Source organism: Lonchura striata, chromosome 2, assembly GCF_046129695.1.
Source record: "Lonchura striata isolate bLonStr1 chromosome 2, bLonStr1.mat, whole genome shotgun sequence".
Lineage (NCBI taxonomy): Eukaryota > Metazoa > Chordata > Aves > Passeriformes > Estrildidae > Lonchura > Lonchura striata.
The window spans coordinates 23,094,066-23,114,195 of NC_134604.1; the positions used below are offsets into that span (position 1 = coordinate 23,094,066).

Genomic DNA, 20,130 nt, shown 5'->3' on the forward strand with positions numbered 1-20,130 from the left:
GCAAAAAGGCAGGATTACATTTACCATAAATCCTACTTTCCTCCCTACTGAATGAACAGGCTCTTACGGACACTTTAGCAAGGTAAATTCTTCACCTGCTCAAGAAACAGGTATCGCCTTCAGTGAAGCTTTAGGCACTGTTACAAGCAAAATAGTGCAGGACCCCAAAACCTGCTGGGGCATAGATCAACCATCTCGTGCCAGTAGCATGGCTGGGTCCTCGCCCAGGGGCTGTGCTCCCTTTACTACCCTCCTGCTCTTCACTGCTGGAAATAAGATTAAATCAGTGCAGCTAGTGTTAATTTGGGTTACAAAATGGTTAGCTTTCAGAGGAAATACATCTCAAGGTATATTTGGTTGCCTTCACTCCCTGCTTTTATGTGAAATATGATTGAATTTGCAAAAAAATAAACCCCCTACACTGGTGTTTAATTAGTTTGTTGGCAAACTGGAAAACATATATCCAAATGACATAAAGACTCATTTGGCACAGAAGGAAGTGTGGCAATGTGTGCATTAAATGGCACTTGAGCATGTACAAAATTATTTGTCATGCAGAGGTTTTATTTTTTCCTGTCCCTGAAAACACAAGTTTCCACTAAAATTCAGTCTCTGTACAGTACACGGTAACCTCAGATCTCTTCAGAAAGTACTCACTGACTGACAGGTTAGTCCTCAAAGGAGTTAATGATCCAGAGATGAATTTAAGCTGTGATGAAGCTTTGAAATAGTGTCTTTGAAAACTGTGGACAAGAATGTCCTGGGAAATTCACTGCTCAAGTCAGGTACACTTTACAGCACCAGTGCTGACAACAATCAAGATTTGCTTGATTCTCACATCTGAAAACACCCCACCCTTGAAGTCACAAGCAGCTATTCACTGGAATAGCTTAGCTCATTCACTACAGGAACTAAAGCCTAGATAGCTGCTCTTCTACTTTTGTGCTGAGAATTCTTCCAAAAAAGGTAGCTAGCTAACAGAATTAGTTTACAAATGCCAACACCCCCATCCCCAGTTTATAAACCCAGTGCTTAATCCAATGCTTTTCAAGTGGTGGAGACCTTAAGAAAGACATGTATGTGGTGGGGGGATTCACATGTTTGTGAACACAAATCAATCAGTGGTTTAAGGGTATGTAGAAAGCAGGGACAGGACAGGTACTTGTTCCCAAAGTAGCACTAAAAACGAAAACGTAAAAAAAAAAGTGCTGTCACTTTGTGAGGACTTCAGTTCTCTCTTACAAGCCCTTCTGTGACATCTCTTGAGCTGCCACGTACCTTTGTGTAGAACTGGGGCCAGCCAGTGGAAACCCCCAGAGAGCAGCTGCACACCTCACCCACTCTGCCATTTCCATTACATTATACTGCTCTTGCATGTCTCTGTATGACAGACACTTTAGTTAAGTGTATAATGCTGTTCCTGTGGATACACCATTGTAGATATTTGGTAATAGGATCTGTTATCAAGATCACCCCAAAAGTCACCCTAACCACTTCTGATCTCAAGACAAAAACACGCTGGAAAATTTAGCTTTTTATCGTCAATCTTCTCTTAGTAGCACTCTTCTGGGAACAAAATCTCCAGAGTCAGTAGGATTTTTATTTTGCAGCACTCATTGTCCATGTGGAAACCAGAGCACTAGCAAAGTCATCCCCCCAGTGCAGTGGGGAACTGGTGCCTACAGCTTCAGGCAGCCCCTATGGAAGGGACTGCAGGGAAAAGACTTCAGGTCACTGAGATCTACTCATGCCTTATGCCTGTTTGGGAAATACAGCAATTCAAAAGCAAGGGCTGGTAAGTTAAGCCCATTGGGGTAGTCCTTGGATGAGTATCTTAGAAGTTCTCAGACAACCCAACGTTGGTTGCAGAGTGATGACTTTCTCATAAGAACCAATAAATCAAGGTCTAGTTTCCACTCTTTGCAAGACCACCTATGATTTCAAGTCCCAAGCGGATGGGCATCACTCTTTCCATACATTCTTTATATAATTAGGCTAGAACAGCCATTATTTCTTCACACCAATTTAAGAATTATGACTGCTGGTACATTTTGTTTTGTCTCCTGTTTCTGCTGACAAACTCAAATAGCCAGAGGAAGGTCCTTTAGAGTTTTCTCAGGAGAACAGCTCTACCAAAGAGATGATTGAGAAATGTTTTCACTCAAGCTTTGCCTGTAAAAATGTGTTTTTTCAGGGATTCTCTCTCACCCACAGAGCCAACCAGATACCTTCACACAAAGCAACTGAACACTGTAGTTTAGGATAATGTTCCTTCACCCTCAAATGTCTTGTCCCACCCTAGGTAAAGCAGAATGTTTGTTGTGGCTTAATCTGAATGACTAGTGCAAAATGACATGTCATTGTGGGAAGGCTAAGTGGCTCCTCTCCTCCATCTTCCTTCCAACACCCAAAGGTACAGTAAAACTTTGTTTTCTCCAAGACCTTGGCTTCTCTAAAGGTGCACTCGTGCACTTACTAACCTGCTACAAATACACAGACACATTCCTAATGCTTTCTGACAAAAACCCTGGAAAATCCCAATCCAAAGCCAAATTATTGCTCCAGTCACCTTGGAAAGCATGTTAGATTGCATTACATGAATGGATTTGGAGGTGATCCCTAAATTGCTGAGATCTGGGTGAAGGGGGTGGGAAGTTTCATACTTTGGCTGCATCATCAACACAGGTTTCTTCTTACTCATTCTGTTTTCCTCGAGTTCTGTCACTGCTAGGAAAACATCTCCTTTTGCTGTTCAGAAGCTCTGGAGAACCTGTCCAACATTTGGGATCTCTAGGCTTCTTTTTAAAACCAAGAGCAAGATTTTCAGTAGTTTTTAGGCATTTACAGATGCTTGTGGTTTCCTAATGAGGTCTTAAAACTAGAGCTGTGCACCCAGGCATTCAGAAACAAACTGCAAGGCAGAAAAAACACACCTTCAGGTTCTCCCAGTACATAAATAACTTTTTAGAGAAGCTGAGCAGGATGAGAGGCAATAAGCAGAAACTCTGAGGACTATCCCTTGTCGCTGTCGAGGCAGGGTGGGAATGAAGAGACTCTGACCCAGAAGGCTGTAATACTAAAAACTCAGATTTATTCAAAATGCACTGCTCTTTTATACAGAGCTTCGCAAGGACCAAATCCATTGGTTCTGAAGTGAAAACAACCCACAGCATTGGTGCAGAGTGCTTGACGCACAGTGATAGAACTTAACTATAAACAATGTGAAAAACAAGAGAGGTAAAGAATTATTTACATTCTCTCCAGCTCTTTCCCAGGCGTCTGCCTGGCTAGAAATTCTCAGTTTCTTTCTTTGACTGAATCTTAGTCCCACAATCCCTGGCATCACTCATGCTTCTGGGCAGGCTTCCCCTGTAGTGATGGTATCTGACAGCAGTAATCCAGCAGCAGCACATATGACTCTACCACATCTCTTGTCAAGACTAATTTTGTCTGATCCCTCCTTCTTTTGGGAGCAGGGGGAGACAAGCTGAGCAGACACAGGCTTTGTCTCCAGTACCTGTGGCAGACCCCAAGCCCCAGACAGCTCACAAGGCCACAGGGGAGGCTCTGACTTCCTCCCACAAAGATGTCAGCCAAGTCCCATCTAGCCCAAGGTTGTTCAGTAAATAAACCCCCACCTTCCACCTCAGCTACTTCACAACTCCAACTAAAATCAATAGATGAGAAGCAATCTGTCATTTCCAGGCCACACTGGTTGGGTTATGGATGAGTCAAAAAACACTACAGGAAACACAGATGTAGTGAGATTACCTCCTTCTCTGGAGCCTTGCTATCTCTAGAAGTCTTGCCTGATCTCCCTCAAAATGTCCATATGCATACACAAAACGACCTCGTGTACCTCATGGCCATGCCTGTTCCAGTGCAGGTGCACTGAATGATGCTTGGCAGGGCCAGGCCAGCCTGGCATGAGCAGCAGGAGGCCGAGTTCACCCTGAGCTGCAGGCAGGCTGGTGTCTCCCTGTAGAAAAGCTTTTTCAAATATTTAAAATACCTCCCACTCACACATAAAGTCCATATTTTGTAATAAAAACAAGGAGAAAATCTCATCCAAAGAAATTTTACCTATTTCTCCCTCTACTTATTCCACTGAAGTTATCTTTTATTAAAAAAACAACATCCCCAAAACTGGCCAGCAGAACAACAGAGTAGCCAAGACACTAATTTAATAACCTCATTCTTCAAAATTCACCTAACAGGTTTCAAAAATAGTCCCATATTATCCAGTATTTTATAATTTTTTTAAAGGTTTCACTGTATTTCTCCCTTCATACAGATAATGTTTTTCCTTTGAGAGAGGTGCAGAGAATAGTGCAAATTTTCCAGTAACTGGGATTTTCCCTGCAAACTTGGGCAGGCATTATCCTATTCAGCTACAGAGAGGCAAAGCTGTTGCAAGTTACTCCTGTACAGAAAGGAGCAGGAAGACCAAGAAAGACAAGGGGGACATATTCCTGCCTCCCCCATTTCCGCCAGCCACCAACAACAAAAAAAAAAAAAAAACAAAACAAAACAAAAAAAAAAAAAAAACAACCCAAAATGTTGCTTAGGATCCATGTGCCCAGATGAAGCTGCAGTGGGTTAGTTCAGTCACACCACCCCAGCCAAGCCACAATAACTGATCATGCACAGGCTGTCCTTCCACTCCAAAGCTCACCATTGAGCTTTAAGCAGAAATACCACATCCCAAGGCCCTAATCCTTTAGCTCAGAGCAGCACAGCCAGCTGTGGGCTAAAAGCTACATTAAACTCACTGGAGGAGAAGCATTTGCTGAAATGCTTTGTTGAACAAGAATGAGAGACTGTGCTTGGGCTTTAGCTACACTTAAAAACTCCTGTACATCCTGGCTCTGGTTTTCTTTGCCACATGGCAGCTGGTTATGTCCAAGAATTCCTGGCAGGGAAAGTGACTGTAGAAACTCAGCTGTGCAGCATATGCTCCATCTAGTGTTTATTAATAGTATTTAATTTTCTTAAAAAGGTTTGGTTTGCTGTTAACACGTTTCCATCTTTTTTGTAGTTCATACGTCTGTATATGATACTGTTGAAAATAACCTTCTACTTGTTTCAACTACACCATTTTGATCTAGCCTCCACTTACACCTTCAGTAAAGATTATACACGGATTTCCATTTAGAGATTAAATCTCCTAAAGCAAAATGAAGGGAAAATGTTTTAAAGGAGTAGCAAGGGTTTCCCAGGTGCTTTGCTAACACAAAGTGAATGGAAAACTTCAAGGAGGAGTAAAACATACAACCTGAAGGACACATAGGGGAAAGTTTCTCCCGATAAACAATACTTCCCAGAAATGAGAGCACAGTGCTGAACCCCTTTGCCATAGACTGAGGTACTTTTTTTGTCCTCTGTGTCAAGCCAGGCTGCTGGGGAGGGAAGGACAGGAAAACAAGCAGGTGACACAATGCCCTTGCTGTCTCTTCAGCTGCCCTCATCACACCAGAGCACAGCAGCTTCTGGGAGCCAGTCCTGATCAGCAGTTTGGCAAAGCTCTGGAATACAAATTACCTAGAAATGAACCCAGGTTGGGTGCATTTGGATGCAAGGCATCTTTGCATGGTAGAAAAAAGGGACAGCAGCAACAGCCATCAGGCTTGGCAATTGCCATGTGTATTTGGAAAGGGCAGGACTTGAATGTCGAATTTGGTTGTGGGACAAATATTCCAACACAAAGAGTCTCTTTTTACCATATGCTCTCCCCTAATTTGCATTACTTGAGGGAGTTCCTGGTTCCTAATTTGCTGCTCAGCTGATGTTAATGCCCTTAACTGAAAAAGGTAAAGCCAACAGCAGGTGGGACAAGAAGTCCCAAGCTAACATTTTGATAAATTAAAGGAAAGCAAGCCCAACCCCATTCTGTTGTGTTAGCAGGATTGATGAGATGCTGGGGTGGGCTGCCTTGCAGTGGGCCAGGATCTGCAGTGGGGGACACCTTGAGAAAATATTTGAACATTCCCAGAGAAAGACTTGGGTTGGCTGATCCTACCTGGAGCAGTGGCAGCCTAAGCAGGCCCACTTTTTCTGCAAGGGGGCCGAGAGAATCCCAGCCCAGCTAAGAGGAGAGCTGGCAAGGAGCTGCTGTGATAGAAGCAGACAGCCCTTGCACACTGCAGCCACAGGGCACAATCCCAGGCACAGATAGAAGCTCAGAAACAAAGCTTTCCTTGCCGTAGAAAGCAGAAGGGGAACTGACAGTACAGCTTCCTTGGGCAGAACACATTTAGGAGATCCCCACATCCCCTGCCTGCTCTTCCCCTGTGTCAGAGCTTGCAGCAGAGCTCCTCAAACTGTGGCAATCACACAGGTGAGAAGGCAGCAAACTGGGAGCAAGCCCTTGTGTGGAGTAACCACAGAGGGCTCCTCTGGGGTGGCATAAAAGTAAAACATAAAAGAGCATTTGCTGTAATAGTATTGCTTGAGTAGAGCCTCCAATAAACCAGATACAAGCCTGCTGCAGGATATCCTCCAGGGCAGCACACCACCCGGGGCCACTTTGCAGAGATTCAGGTCCAGTTTGCTGCAGAAAATGAGAACAGCTTGCCCTAATGAGGAATGCAAAACATGAAAAAACATCTTCTTCCAACTGTGTGTTTTGTGGTGCTTTTCACAGGTGATGGTCATGCTACTCTTCCCTGTGCAGCTGCTCACAGTGGCTGTAACTGTTTACCTAGAGCTGGTGAGGTCTGCTCAAGGTGGAGCCTACTATGGGATCAAGCAGCTGCCACCTCAGGTGCCCCAGTATCAACCCCTCGGACAACAAGTACCTCACATGCCACTGGGCAAAGAAGGCATCCCGATGCAGCACCTGGGCAAGGAGATGCCCCACATGCCCTATGGGAAGGAGTACCCCCATCTCCCCCAGTACAGGATGGAGGTCCCGCAGATGCCCATGCTCAGCAAGGATATGGCTCCCAAGAAAGAGAAAGGTGGGTCAGCACGTCCCTCTCCACTCCTGCTTGGTCCCATCTGTTTGTCGTGGGGAAATTGGACATTGGAGCAGGCTGCTGCTGCAGGCTGGGCACAGCACTCTTGTGCTTGTACTTTTGTCCACCTGTGGCCAGGCTCATACCTGGCCACAGGTGGACAAAACAGGTTCATGGGAGCTGTGGGGCAGTTCAGGGCTACCAGCACAAGATCACAGTCATTCTCTGGGCTGCAGCACACCTCTGAGTAGTCCTACCTGCAGTGAGCCTCCAGCACACAGGTGTGCTCAGGTGCTGTTCAACTCCAGGAAAAACTTTGTCATCACACCTGTTTGTAGGAGACCCTCTGATGGGGTTTCCTTCAGATGATGGCCCTGTCTGGATCTTCTCCCACTCTCACTGCAACAAGCAGACAGACATAAGAACTAAGAGCCCCAAGATTTGAATTTATGGGAACATCACTGTTTTGTCTTTGTCCAGACCCTGTGATTTTGAGATTTGCATATAAAAATATACAACTGCTCTTCATACTCTAGAGTTCTCTTTCTATAGGTTATTTATGGGTGTAACAGAGGCATTGAAAATACAGAGGTTTAATGCACAAGTCTGCATGTACAAGCACTTTCCCTATTCAGTAAAGACAGTCTGGACAGTATTAAGATACTTAAGAAAACATGAAAAAAGTACAAAATACAAAGGGTGACCAGGAATACCCAGTGTCATAAAATCCTTGTGAGGACTGCCAGTGTCTGTGCAATTGCAGACAAACTGGGTAACATCGTCTTACTGAAGCCCCAGCTAACCACAGCCTCCACTGACTTCAGAGGAAAATGGAAGATTTCAAGACCTATTGTTGGGAGTGTTTGAATAAGCACCACTAACTATAGTAAAATCAATCTATCTCATGAGCAAAGATTTTTGATGTGCATAAAACACAACATATACAGACAGGGAAGGTTTCTGCCTCCCAAAGAACAGTTGTCCTGAAACCTCATCTCCTATCCTTCCACAAATCTCTCACTTCTTTGTGCATTTTAGAGCTGGAAAGAGTTTCCAGGTAACTCAAAAAGCAGCAGCTTGAAAAATAACCAACCCCTGCAGCAACTTCCCCACCCTGACCTGTAATGATAAGTGGTCACATACACAAAAATGTGAGTTTGGACAATAAAATATTTTGCAAAGTATTTAGAAGAGCCATAACTAGACATGGCTATGCCAAAATAGCAATACTGATTAAGGCTGCAGGTTTCCAGTAATATTCTAATGGGAATCAAAGCCTTTGGATAAATCAGACATGCCCTATGTATAAACTTCTTACTAATACAATCTTTTTTAATTGATCTTGCTCATTTATGCCACTCCAGATAAAGCACTTTTATGCCAGGATTCCTCCCACAGCACGAGAGTACCGAGTTTCCTGCAAAAACTCCTACAGGTAGATTGATCTACAGCAACATGGGACAAAATGCAGATTTTGGTGTTTAAGATTGTATAGGTAGAAAACACCACCAAAGCCCAAATGGCTTTTATATATGATGCACAGTAATTACTTTGTGGAAGCAGAAGCATACATGGAAGTTTGGAGTATGAAAAACAGTAGTAATATCCTCTTCATTCTCAATACCAACCTGTAACTCAGTAGCTGTCTCTGTCTACCACTACACCACGAGGCATCATAAAAAGCATATTCAATTCAAAACTGCCTGTTTTTTTGAAAAATGTGACTGCACTCACCTTTTATCTCTCTCTCCCCTTTCTTCTTTTCTTCCTGATCCAGAAATTCCCATGCGCAGTCTGAGGGGTGAACAAGGCCCCCCAGGTGAGCCTGGACCAAGAGGGCCACCAGGGCCACCAGGATTACCAGGTCATGGTGTGCCAGGAGCCAAAGGAAAACCAGGCCCACAAGGATACCCAGGAATTGGGAAGCCGGGTTTGCCAGGGATGCCAGGAAAACCGGGGATCATGGGGCCCCCAGGGCCAAGAGGGGAGATGGGGCCGAAGGGGGAGATTGGGCCCATGGGGATACCCGGACCACAGGGACCACCAGGGCCTCATGGGCTTCCTGGCATAGGAAAGGCGGGTGCTCCGGGGCTGCAGGGGCAACCAGGGCCAAAGGGTGAGCCTGGGATGAAGGGGCCACCGGGAATCCCTGGGATCCCAGGGCCAAAAGGGGAGAAGGGGGTTGGGATCCCAGGTTTGCCAGGTCTGAAGGGTCCACCTGGGCTGCCTGGTCCCCCTGGCCCCGTGGGGCTGCCGGGGGTTGGCAAACCCGGCATGGTTGGCTTCCCTGGCCCACAGGGACCGCTGGGAAAACCCGGACCCCCAGGAGAGTTAGGGCTGCAGGGGCCTCCAGGGGCCCCCGGGATCCAAGGCCCTCCCGGCTCGCCTGGCATTGGCAAACCAGGCCAGGACGGCATACCCGGCCAGCCCGGCTTCCCAGGTGGCAAAGGGGAACAGGGATTGCCGGGCCTGCCGGGGCCCCCCGGCCTCCCCGGAGTTGGGAAGCCGGGCTTCCCCGGGCCCAAAGGGGAGCGAGGTGTGGGCGGTCTGCCCGGGCCCCTGGGGCCGAAGGGGGAGAAGGGGCACGCGGGGCCACCTGGCATGGGAGGGCCACCAGGGGAGCCCGGCCAGCCAGGCCTGCCGGGCATCATGGGCCCCCCGGGGGCCGCCGGTTTCCCAGGACCTAAAGGGGAGGGGGGTGCCGTAGGGCCACCAGGACCAGTCGGCCCCAAGGGGGAACCCGGCATGCAGGGTTTTCCAGGAAAGCCAGGCTTTCCTGGGGAAGTGGGTGGCCCTGGGCTGCGGGGGCTGCCGGGCCCCACAGGACCCAAGGGGGAGGCCGGACAGAAAGGCTTGCCGGGGCTGCCGGGTGTCCCGGGACTTGTGGGACCGAAGGGTGAGCCCGGGCTCCCCGGTGCCCAGGGGCTTCAGGGCCCCTCGGGCATCCCGGGCATTGCGGGACCAAGCGGTCCCATCGGCTCCCCTGGGCTGCCAGGGGCGAAGGGCGAGCCAGGCATGCCCGGCCCCCCCGGCTTCCCGGGGGTAGGCAAACCTGGTGCCGCGGGGCTGCAGGGACCCCCGGGAAAGCCTGGGGCGCTCGGTCCTCCCGGCCAGCCAGGGCTCCAGGGGCCACCGGGCCCGCCCGGGCCCCCAGGTCCCCCGGTCATCATCCCGCCCACTCCACCAGCCGTGGGACAGTACTTGCCTGAGGTGGGGCCAGGGATAGAAGGCTTGAAGTCCCCCTACGGCTACAAGGGCAAGAAAGGCAAGGCTGGCGGCATTGTCTACGAGATGCCCGCGTTCACGGCAGAGCTCCTCACTCCCTTCCCCCGCGTCGGGGTGCCCGTCAAGTTCGACAAGCTCCTGTACAACGGCCGGCAGAACTACAACCCTCAGACTGGCATCTTCACCTGCGAGATCCCCGGCGTCTACTACTTCGCCTACCATGTCCACTGTAAAGGCACCAACGTGTGGGTGGCGCTGTACAAGAACAACGAGCCGCTCATGTACACCTACGACGAGTACAAGAAGGGCTTCCTGGACCAGGCTTCGGGCAGTGCCGTGGTGCAGCTGATGCACGGAGACAAGGTTTACGTTCAGATGCCATCCGAGCAAGCGGCAGGACTCTATGCTGGGCAGTACGTTCATTCGTCTTTTTCAGGGTATTTATTGTATCCCATGTAAAACAAAACAGACACACACAACACACACACAAAATCAAAACCTATATCCTCTGCTTCAAACTTTTATACAACAAAAGACGCATTTTATGACCATTTTGGACCATCTTGTACAAAAATAAAAAAATAATACAACGTTTAACATTATGCACAGCTAGTTATATAAAAAAAAGGTATGGTGAACATAACTAAAGAAGTGTATCAGGATCAGGTTCATAAACAGTTGTTTTGCACCCAAGGGGGACATATTAGCTGTACATTATATATTTCTGCAATGCCATGCTTACTTAATTTCATTCACAGTAATTCAGTACTAAAGTTCAAATCTGTGTATTTCACTCACTCCTGTTGCATTGATCATAGTTATAAGATGAAAAACAGTGACTTAAAGCAGAGTAGGTCAGACTCTAATTATATTTTAAAAAATTGAGTGGCGTATTTGTCTGGGTGGGGGGTTTTTCTTGGTTTTTTTACAGCAGGTCTGCCTGACAAGCAAGGGTTCACTTAACTGGAGACTTGTATTTCACTTCTCCTATAGTAAAATAATCCTGCAGGTGTGTTTTTTTCCTGAACAATTTATTTATGATGGAAGAGGAATCCTGATGGCATGACCATTCCCCCTGAGCCTTCTCCAGCAGTCATTGGACCTAAAATGTCACCACAAACTTCAGCAGACATTGGTTTCACCTCCAAATGACACAGCACTTGAAAAGCCTCCATTCTCTATTCACACAGCTCAAGTAGATGAGGTCAATCTCCCTGATTTACTTCTGCCAAGTCTTTGAGACTTTTTGGCCAACACATGGCAATACTTCAGGGTGGCATAAATCTGCTTGGATTTCTGTGCTTGTACCAAGAACCCATTTGGCTTGTTAGAAGAGACACCTATTCTGCCACTCAGCAAAAGCTCAATCAGTTTGCTCTTCAATGACTAGGCAAAGCAGAAGCAGCTCTGTTTGCTTAACTGATTTGTTGCTTGAGATCCACCAATAACTTTTCTGGCAATACTGATCATACAAATTTATCTGAGAACTTGGTTCTATCTAAAAGCTGATTTCCAATCCTTATTTATATGTTACCAGTTGTCAAGGAGAACCTGCAGGCCTCAATACTTTTCTGTACTTGAGGACAGCGACTTCTGTGTGCGGAGTCTCTGCTCATCAACGGTGCTAATCTCACCTCAGCAAGTGTTCTGTTTCCAGAGGGCAGTGGCCTTTGCTGTGGTTCCCTGTACAGTGCTGCACATCACACAAGGCTGCGCTAGTTCAAGGAGTTAAGTGCTCATCACTTCTTCCATGTCTTTAGCTACTGCTACTGCTTTTGATTCAAAAATTACCTAGATTTTCTCATGCAGAACTAAGATTGGATTTAACTGGCATTACCATTATTTAAATGCAGAGTTTAATGCAGTCTAACATTGACTAAGGACTCCAGTAATATAATGTGGTGCTTTATCTCAGAAATTTCATGGAACAGTGGAAGGAATGGATGGACAGTTTACCAGACACTGGTGACTTCAGTATGTTCCCAGAATATATGAGATATGTCAAAAGCAAATAATTTTGTATTTAAAATTTTTGTACTGATTTGAAAGAAACACCTTATTAAATATCTTTAAGAATAAAACCAAAAACCAATTCTGTCTTCATTCAGAACTATCAGAAGGAACATTCATCCTGGTGACTCATTTTCAGACCACAAGGGCTCTCTGAAACCACTGACAGCCTGATATAGGGGGGAAAAATTAAGAAATACACCCTTTTCTCTAGTTCCCATCTCCTGGCAAAACATGCTCTAAGCCAGAGAGGGAACAGGTCCCATTTGGTGGGAGGGCACAGCAGTGTCTGGTGGGTACACGAAGAGGGAGGGGCTCCCTCAGGCAGCCCCTGGGGACAGATACTGCTCAGCATGAGCCAGAATGGGAGTGCAGCTGAAGAAGGCAGACAGGCAGCCAAGGAATCGGAGGCTGCTGCTAAGGGCTTGTATTGCCTTAAGAGGCAGAACTGTCTGCCCAGGATGAGAGGTGCTGGTTCTCCTGATGTGGCTTCCCCACCTCACCTCAAAGGCAAGCATTTCGTCCAAGGTGGTGAACTCCTGAACTATCCATACTGAATACAGAATGCACTGAATACTTACTGTGCCAGAGAATTGTTACCTAAATTTCCCTTGGACTCCCTGAAGCCCTCAGCATCTTATTTTTACTGCACAAAGGAAAAACAAGTAATTAGCTAAATACTGCACTCAGCATCTCTCACTTTCTATCTATCTCAAGCCATTTTCACTTTCTGAAATGTTTTAATCAAACACCATCTTCTTCGTTCTAGGTCTCTTATTTTAGCATTCCCCCAACAGTCCACAGTAAGACAAGCAAGATTCAAAAAACAATGAAAAATTCAAATCACAAGGATGCTGCTCTTGATCTTACCCACAAAAAACATGTCCCAGCTCTGGCTGAACTCAGCCTAGAGTTAGATCTCTAGCTACAGTACAACTTAGCCCACCTAGGTTCAAAAACTTTCAGCTGTTTGCTCTATAAAGCACTAAAGTTTGTTCCAAAACTCGATACCATATCTGACAACAGCATTTATCTGGCACACGAATAATAACAGCCCTGGGCATACCCACACACCACACTCACACGCAGAGCACCAACCTTGCAAAAATAAGTCTGAGGACACTGTCTTTAACAGTTTATTTACAGGAAAATAATCTCCTTCCATATGTAGTATTCAAAATTTCATTTGAAACAACTTGAAGAATTCTTCAAAATACAGGTGGCACTTTAAAGGCATATAAAACATAAGACAAATGGCAACTAAAATAAGTATTTCCCAAAACCATAAACATATGCTAAGCTTCTGTATGTTCTTAAAAATCAGAGTCCAGTTCAAAGTGAAGGTATTTATACTCTCCCCAGAGCATTGCTAAAAAGGAAAGTACTGGAAACAAGAAGTACCACATGCTAATTAAACATCAAAGTTGTGATTCTGTATTATTATCACCTATACAGTCACTGGAAATGTCATTTAGTAACATCTTTTAGGCACTCTCAGATTCGTATTTAGTGCAATAGTCTGTGACTTCCCTTAATTATTACAGCAGAGGAAAAAAGAGTTTCCCAACAAAGAAACCTCCTGGAAGTCTGAGCCAAACAGAGCTTTCAGCCAGCATATGTCATCCTGCCTGTTCTGTGCATAGTTTGGTATCTTAGAGCTATGTCTGTTTGACGGTGCAGCATTTTGAGAGGGGTGGCAGATAAAATGCAGAAGCACCTTTGCTGTAAGGTGATGTCCAGAAATTCTGCAGGCTGCCCAATAACAGGAACAGAATAAGAAGGGAGGAAGGAGAACATCTAACTTCAGATAGAAAAATGATGGGAGACACTGGGGACCTACACAGTTACATCATTATCAGACACAGAAATAAAGCTGGCAGCTCCCTGGGATTCAAAACTGGTGGCTTCATTCCTGATAATAAATAAAAAAAACTTGGATAGCTTTTAAAGGGAAGTTTCAGTGCCGATTTCATTTTCAGGAATGGCAAAAAGGTAAAAAAAGTCTTAATAGCAGCTCAGGCTCAGAAACTATCTAAATATTTGGTGTTAGCACAATTGTTTTATTCCAAAAGCCCCAAGTTAAGTCTTTGGTACTGCAAAACACCTGTGAAAATGTGTGCCCAGATAGAAGAAACACTATCTGTGAGCACTGCTGAGAAACACACTACACATGGGTGTTCCTGCCTGAAAGAAGTTCAAAGCAAGACCTGTCCTCGAGGCAGAGTAGCAGGAATGATGTACATGAAGCAGGTGCTGGAACAGGGCTGGTGGACGCAGGATCCTACAAAACATCTTGTGGGGAGAAAAATTCTATAGTAAGCCCACTGCTTACTATAGAAAAAAGCTACTGGCCTGCAGCTGGGCTTAAAAAAAAACAACCAAACCAAAAAAACCCCACCCAAACAAACAAAGGAACAAACATACAAACAACAACAACAAGCATCCAATACAAATACTCCATAGTTTATCAGCAGCATCAGCTCTTGGCTTGATCCTGAGGGAACAGGTTTCTTTCAAAATGTTACCCACTCACTCAGGGACAATAACTGTGGGGGACTCAACACCTCTGGCAGGAGCATAGAAGTGGGAGAAAAATATCCTTGAAATACTGCTTTATTTGAAAAGTCAGCCATACCATGAGAAGGCTTATTAGGATATAAAAATAAACAGCTGATATGGATAAATGCTTGTAGAGAACATATTCAATTCATTGAGAACACCAAACATTATTTAAAAAAAATATTTTAGGGAGATTAAAAAGTTGATGTGGCAAAAGTGAAGAAGACTAAATGGATTTTTTTTTTTAAGTACAAAGAGTTTGGGAGACACCATTTCTTTGACAAGAAGCTGCTTTTTTTTTTTTTTTTTAATTATTATTTGTTCTGCTACAGCTAGAATCCAAATCCCATCTTCCCCAAAAAAGCGGAATACCTACTAGAAAAAAATGGAGAAAGGATCAGTTTAGATTAGTGGAAGGAGTATCTCTGGAGATGAAAAAATAAATAAATGAGAAAATAACCACATCTTCAAAAGCAGAGTTCCCTACCCACTTCCTGGAACTGGAGAAAGAGGTGGAGAAGCAGAGGGATGCAGCCTGTTCCACAAGAACTCTCCTCACAGTGTCTGGCACAAATTCAACAGCTCTCCTGGAAAAAAATCCTCCTGGACAGCATCCTGCAAGATGTTACATGGATGTAGCTAGACCACAGCAACAGCCATTGGGAGAGCCAGGGGCCCCAGCTCTGGAAGCAACGTCACATTTTGACGGTGAAGAGCAAGCCCCCAACTTCTGCTGGCCTTGGCTCTCACCAGAGTCTAAGATCTACATGGGGTTCCTCCACAACAGCTTGGAGAAATCTGCTATGTCTGCAAAAATCCCTGCCACAGCAGCTTGCGCAGTGGAATTACTATTGTCAGGAGTTAAAATCACTGTAGGTCTGGGGCTGCAGAATCACATACAAACCTTTTTAATTAACTGAAATTACCAGGAGAAATAAATGCTGGTAGAGGCACAAAGACAATACTGTCACTATTTTCTTAAGTGAAACCCCACCTGTTTGTACTGAGATTTTCAAGCAAAGATCTCTTCAAAATCTCAGGAAAAAATAAAGGAAATACAAAAAATTAAGAGCCCTTCTGCCAGTTGGTGAAGAAATTGTGATTTCCTCCATTGTCACCACCAGTGTCACCTGTTCCAGCATCCCAGGACCTGGGGACACACTCTCCTCTCCTCCTCATCCCCATCTGCCACCCTGCACACAGCTGGAGTGCAGCTGCAGCCAAGCGACATGCAGCAGACAAGACACCATGGCACACCCTGTCCCTTGCTGGGATATCCTTCCCCAGCCCATGCCACAGATTTTTCTGATCTCTCAAGTTATTTCAGGTATGTCCAGCTTGCCTGAAACAAAACAAAGCTCAGGAATCACTGGGTGAAAACACAAGCCTCCTCCCCTTCAGCTGTGGCACCTCTCCAGACCACACTGTGCTCCCCCTAACTCCTGAACTGCAATTCCTCTACATAGCTACAGCAAAATAAAGAAATTGTGTTTAGTACTCTTGCAATCCTCACCTTCTGAAAATAACAAATAACATGGTTTATGTTCAGATTGTGATTGTTTGCATTACTTCTGAACGTCCTCGCTATATAATTTTATTTAAAACCAACAACGGTATTCCTACCAACTTCAAAGACTTTTTTATATTGACTTATTTGTGCTTTCTTCAGGTTTGAGTGATGAAGATAACCACAAAATCTTCCAGAAATTCTGCCATAATTAAAATAAAAATTTTATATAGATGTCATGTGAGATATTGGGACTGCATATTGTTGTTCTTTGACAGCTGTCAATCATCTTCCCAAGCAAATTTAATTTTATTCACAGGCCTGTCAGAGACAAACCAACACAGGAAATATAAATACCTCATTAAATGTTTCCACTAAAATCTTGAGTAAGTTACCATTGCTAAATTATTTAGTTCAGCCACACACTTAAAACTTAAATATCAACACAGAAGAGGTAAACAGATGCCAAATGATAATTCAGCTGAGGGTACATCCTGGATATTCCCTACCACACTCTACTGCCAAAAATGGGAACACTCCTTGCTTGTATTGATGCATTACCGCATCTGAGGAAGGAGATTATCCTCATTTGGAAAAATACACCCGTTCTTGAGGAGCAAGCAAAAAAAATACATGAGATGCTGTCATGGAGAACTAGTACTCCAACACACATTGACTCTAAACTCAGGCATGAACATCTCTGTCCAAGCTACTGTTTCTGTTGTAGTCTGGGGGATGACATGCAGCTCTTCAGTCTTCATATCCCCTCTTTTTTAAGTCAAGTCAGCAACTGTAAAATTTACTGGATGCACAGCACAGGGAGTATGATTTTTCCATAAAATGGGAACAACACAAGCATTGTCAACACCAACATCTCCACAAAGGTTCTTCACCTTCGGTAAAGGCAGACAGAAGCTCAGAGTTAATGGTCAGTGCAGAAGCTGCGGCTGCTTGGCTGAAGGTGGATATCCTCTTCTCAGGAGTATGGCAGAACAAAACCTGTACAGTCTGTATGTTTCCCCCTTCTCCAAAACACACAGTAATGATTTAGATGCATAGTTTTAAAGCAGTTTTCATACAACAAGACAGGTAGTCACGACTCTACATCTACCTGCTGACTGACCACTGGTCATCTCAGTCTCTTGACAGTGGAACTCTTTCGGAGGACAACATCAGAAACAAAAGTATTCCAGAGAATTAATTATTTGGAAAGAGTTTTCACTGGTAAGTAAGTGATGTGCATCACATTTTTAAATATCCCTGATACTTTCAGTTGAAAGCTTCATGGTTTTCCCACTATTAAAAAGCTTCACAGAAATCCAGTTAACTCTGTTTGCAACAGTCCATTATCCTCAGGCTTAGACACTTTTGCCTTGATGAGGTTTCTGGGCTCCTTTAAACAGTAAACAGTTATGCTGCACTTAAAAAATAAAAATGCCATACAAAAAATTAAAATGTTTCAAATCTTGAAAATAGTGATTGTTCTTTGTATTTTCCATTCAGCTTTCAGGTCAAATTGACCACAAAGTTCTTGTCTATAAGCTTCTTCAAAAATTTCTGCTCAGCAGTGATGTTGTGGTATTCATTCTAAAGAGATGTGAGGGAATAATAAAATGAATTATAAAATCAAATTATAACTAGCAGCATCACTTGCTAATCCTTTCTATAACCTGTGATACTTGGAAGATGATAAGAACAGAAAAGGTCTGTGTAAAAGATTTCTTAGCAAAGGCTTAGCACAGTTTCCCAAGAAAACAAGATGCTCAAAACTAGATTAGATATTTCCATAAGGACACAACCAAAAAGGATGATCCTTTGGTGATACAAACAGGTGAAATGTGGTCTCACAGAAATCCTTCCATTATTAACTCTCCCAACTCCTTGCCCTGCTTATTCAGAACAAGAGCTGTGTAAGAACATTTACAGCACAAGCAGTAAGAAAATGAGTACTCCTCAAAGCTCAGAGCAGGCTCTTGAAAAGCACATCAGGCATTGTGTTCAGATGCATCCTGCCAATTAGGTTCAGCAAGCCCAAAGCAACCCATCTTCTGTGCTGTATCCAGGTTCTGGATACATAGGAGACCACTAAGGTTAGTGGAGGGCAGCACAAGGTAAGTAAATTTACTTAAAGACACTGAATCCTGTAAATTAAAATGAATATAATATGTATACTGCATAAAAGATTATACAGATGTAGTATAGTATTTGCAATTTATTGTCCTAAAGAACTAAAAGAAACCTTTCTGTTTAATAGTTTGGTTTTTTAAGTTTCAAGAACTTAGGAAACTTATGGATGTCTATTCAACTAATGATCAGCCTTACTTAAACTTAGTATATGTTGCAGAAAAGCACCTGCAGAAAGGAGACTCCAAAGGAAGGCAAGCCCAGTGTCAGAGGAAAATTATCTCAGAATAGCAGGCATCTAGGAGTTCTGAGAAAAACATGAAAGGCTCCTATGGGCATTGTCTCTACCCTTCCTCTTCAGCAAATGGAAGAGGAGGAAAATGGTACTCATATGCTCTGGGCAAATGGCAAATAAAACTTCACACTGCAGTGAAGGGCTAAGACGGGGTTGCTTGAAATGCAGAGATGAAGACAACTGAATACAAGAGCAGAGACATAAAAGAAAACAGAGGCATGGCCTTAGCAAAGCAGCAGGAAAGAGAAGGCATTCCTGATGTTTTCCAGGCTCCTTGCTGCTCCTTCTCCTGCCGAGTTATGCCTTCCCTCTCCTAGAAGTAGTTCCTTCTCTTCCTACCCTCCTCCAAGAGCTGCTTTTCTTTTCTATTTTTGAGTTTCCAAAATTCAGTTCTTTTCCTATGCAAGACATATACAAGTTCATAGGTCCTAACTCCTTGCATTCCCCTTTGCTCTTCTTTCTGCCTTTTAAGGAGTCTGACAGCTACGACATACAGTACAGCAGGAAAAGGAAAAAGAGAACATCAACAGAAACAACAATGCTCATGTGCTCACGGTGCCGACAAAGACATCTCTAGGACAAGAGCTGTGCAGCCTAAGGAAAACACCAGCAAAGCAGAGCACAGCACACAAATGGACAACTCATGCACACACTGCAGAATATGGTACAGCAAAAGGGACACAAAGATCAGTATCTACAATTTTCAGAAACAACAGCAGACAAGAAGAGATTCAAGCAACATTAACTCACAAGCAGCTGAACCAGGAGAAGGTGGGAGGACCTTCTGACCTGCAGTCCACACCTCTATCTATATTGAAATGCCTTCCCCAGTGACCAGCTCTATTTCTCTCAGCACAAACAAGTGTTACTCACCTGCATCATCTGAGACATGGTTTCATTGCCATAGTAGTGCAAAGAGCTATTTCTGTCAGTGAAGTCGTACTTGAAGCCTGCCAGGTGGACTTCATGGCATATATGAAATGCCAGCGTAATGGCAATTAACCCCGTTGTTGGATGCTTGGGTTTCTGCAACAAAACACAAAGAGAACACACACATACATACCTGGCAGCTTGATGGGAACAGTGAACTTCAGAACAGAGACAAGGGAAATCAAGCAGCCTAGGTCTTCTACAGATGTTTAGTTTCACAGGTTGATCCCCTCCTGTCTCTAAAGGAATAAGGTACTGCTCCCACAGGTTTCCTATGACTGGGGCATCTGTCATGTCAGCCTTCCTGGAATTCCTTGGTTTTTAGTGAGGGCTGAGCCTACAGTGTAGCCCTTCCCTCCACAGAGGTATCAGGAAGGTCTCCCCACTGCTCTGCTCAGCTACTTTCATAAAACTGGGTAGGCTTCACTATACTGGAAAACAATTTACAATTTCCACAAATTTTATTGAATTATGAGATGTGTTCAGAAGTTGCTAGATGATGGAGACTCACATGAAAAGAACAT

At 44.5% G+C, this 20,130-nt stretch overlaps 2 protein-coding genes across 4 annotated transcripts in view; one reads left to right on the forward strand and one right to left on the reverse strand.

The window, feature by feature from the left end:
• Positions 1 to 12,269, forward strand: part of COL8A1 (collagen type VIII alpha 1 chain) — a 107,082-nt gene extending 94,813 nt beyond the window's left edge. Inside the window, exons 1-3 of one of the 2 annotated variants that reach the window (XM_021548856.3) lie at positions 2,382 to 2,413; positions 6,644 to 6,959; positions 8,734 to 12,269. In XM_021548856.3, the coding sequence (XP_021404531.1) occupies positions 6,647 to 6,959; positions 8,734 to 10,640 (2,220 nt within the window). In that variant the 5' untranslated portion in view covers positions 2,382 to 2,413; positions 6,644 to 6,646 and the 3' untranslated portion in view covers positions 10,641 to 12,269. Of the gene's footprint in view, positions 1 to 2,381; positions 2,414 to 6,643; positions 6,960 to 8,733 lie in introns of those variants that run through there. The other variant, XM_077781217.1, reaches the window with a different exon arrangement.
• Positions 12,270 to 13,314: 1,045 nt separating this feature from the next.
• ST3GAL6 (ST3 beta-galactoside alpha-2,3-sialyltransferase 6) overlaps positions 13,315 to 20,130 on the reverse strand; it is a 47,144-nt gene continuing 40,328 nt past the window's right edge. For both annotated transcript variants that reach the window (XM_021548867.1, XM_021548858.1), the window contains 2 exons: positions 19,550 to 19,702; positions 13,315 to 17,844 (listed from right to left, as the gene is read on the reverse strand). In XM_021548867.1, the coding sequence (XP_021404542.1) occupies positions 17,764 to 17,844; positions 19,550 to 19,702 (234 nt within the window). In that variant the 3' untranslated portion in view covers positions 13,315 to 17,763. The remainder of the gene's footprint in view (positions 17,845 to 19,549; positions 19,703 to 20,130) is intronic.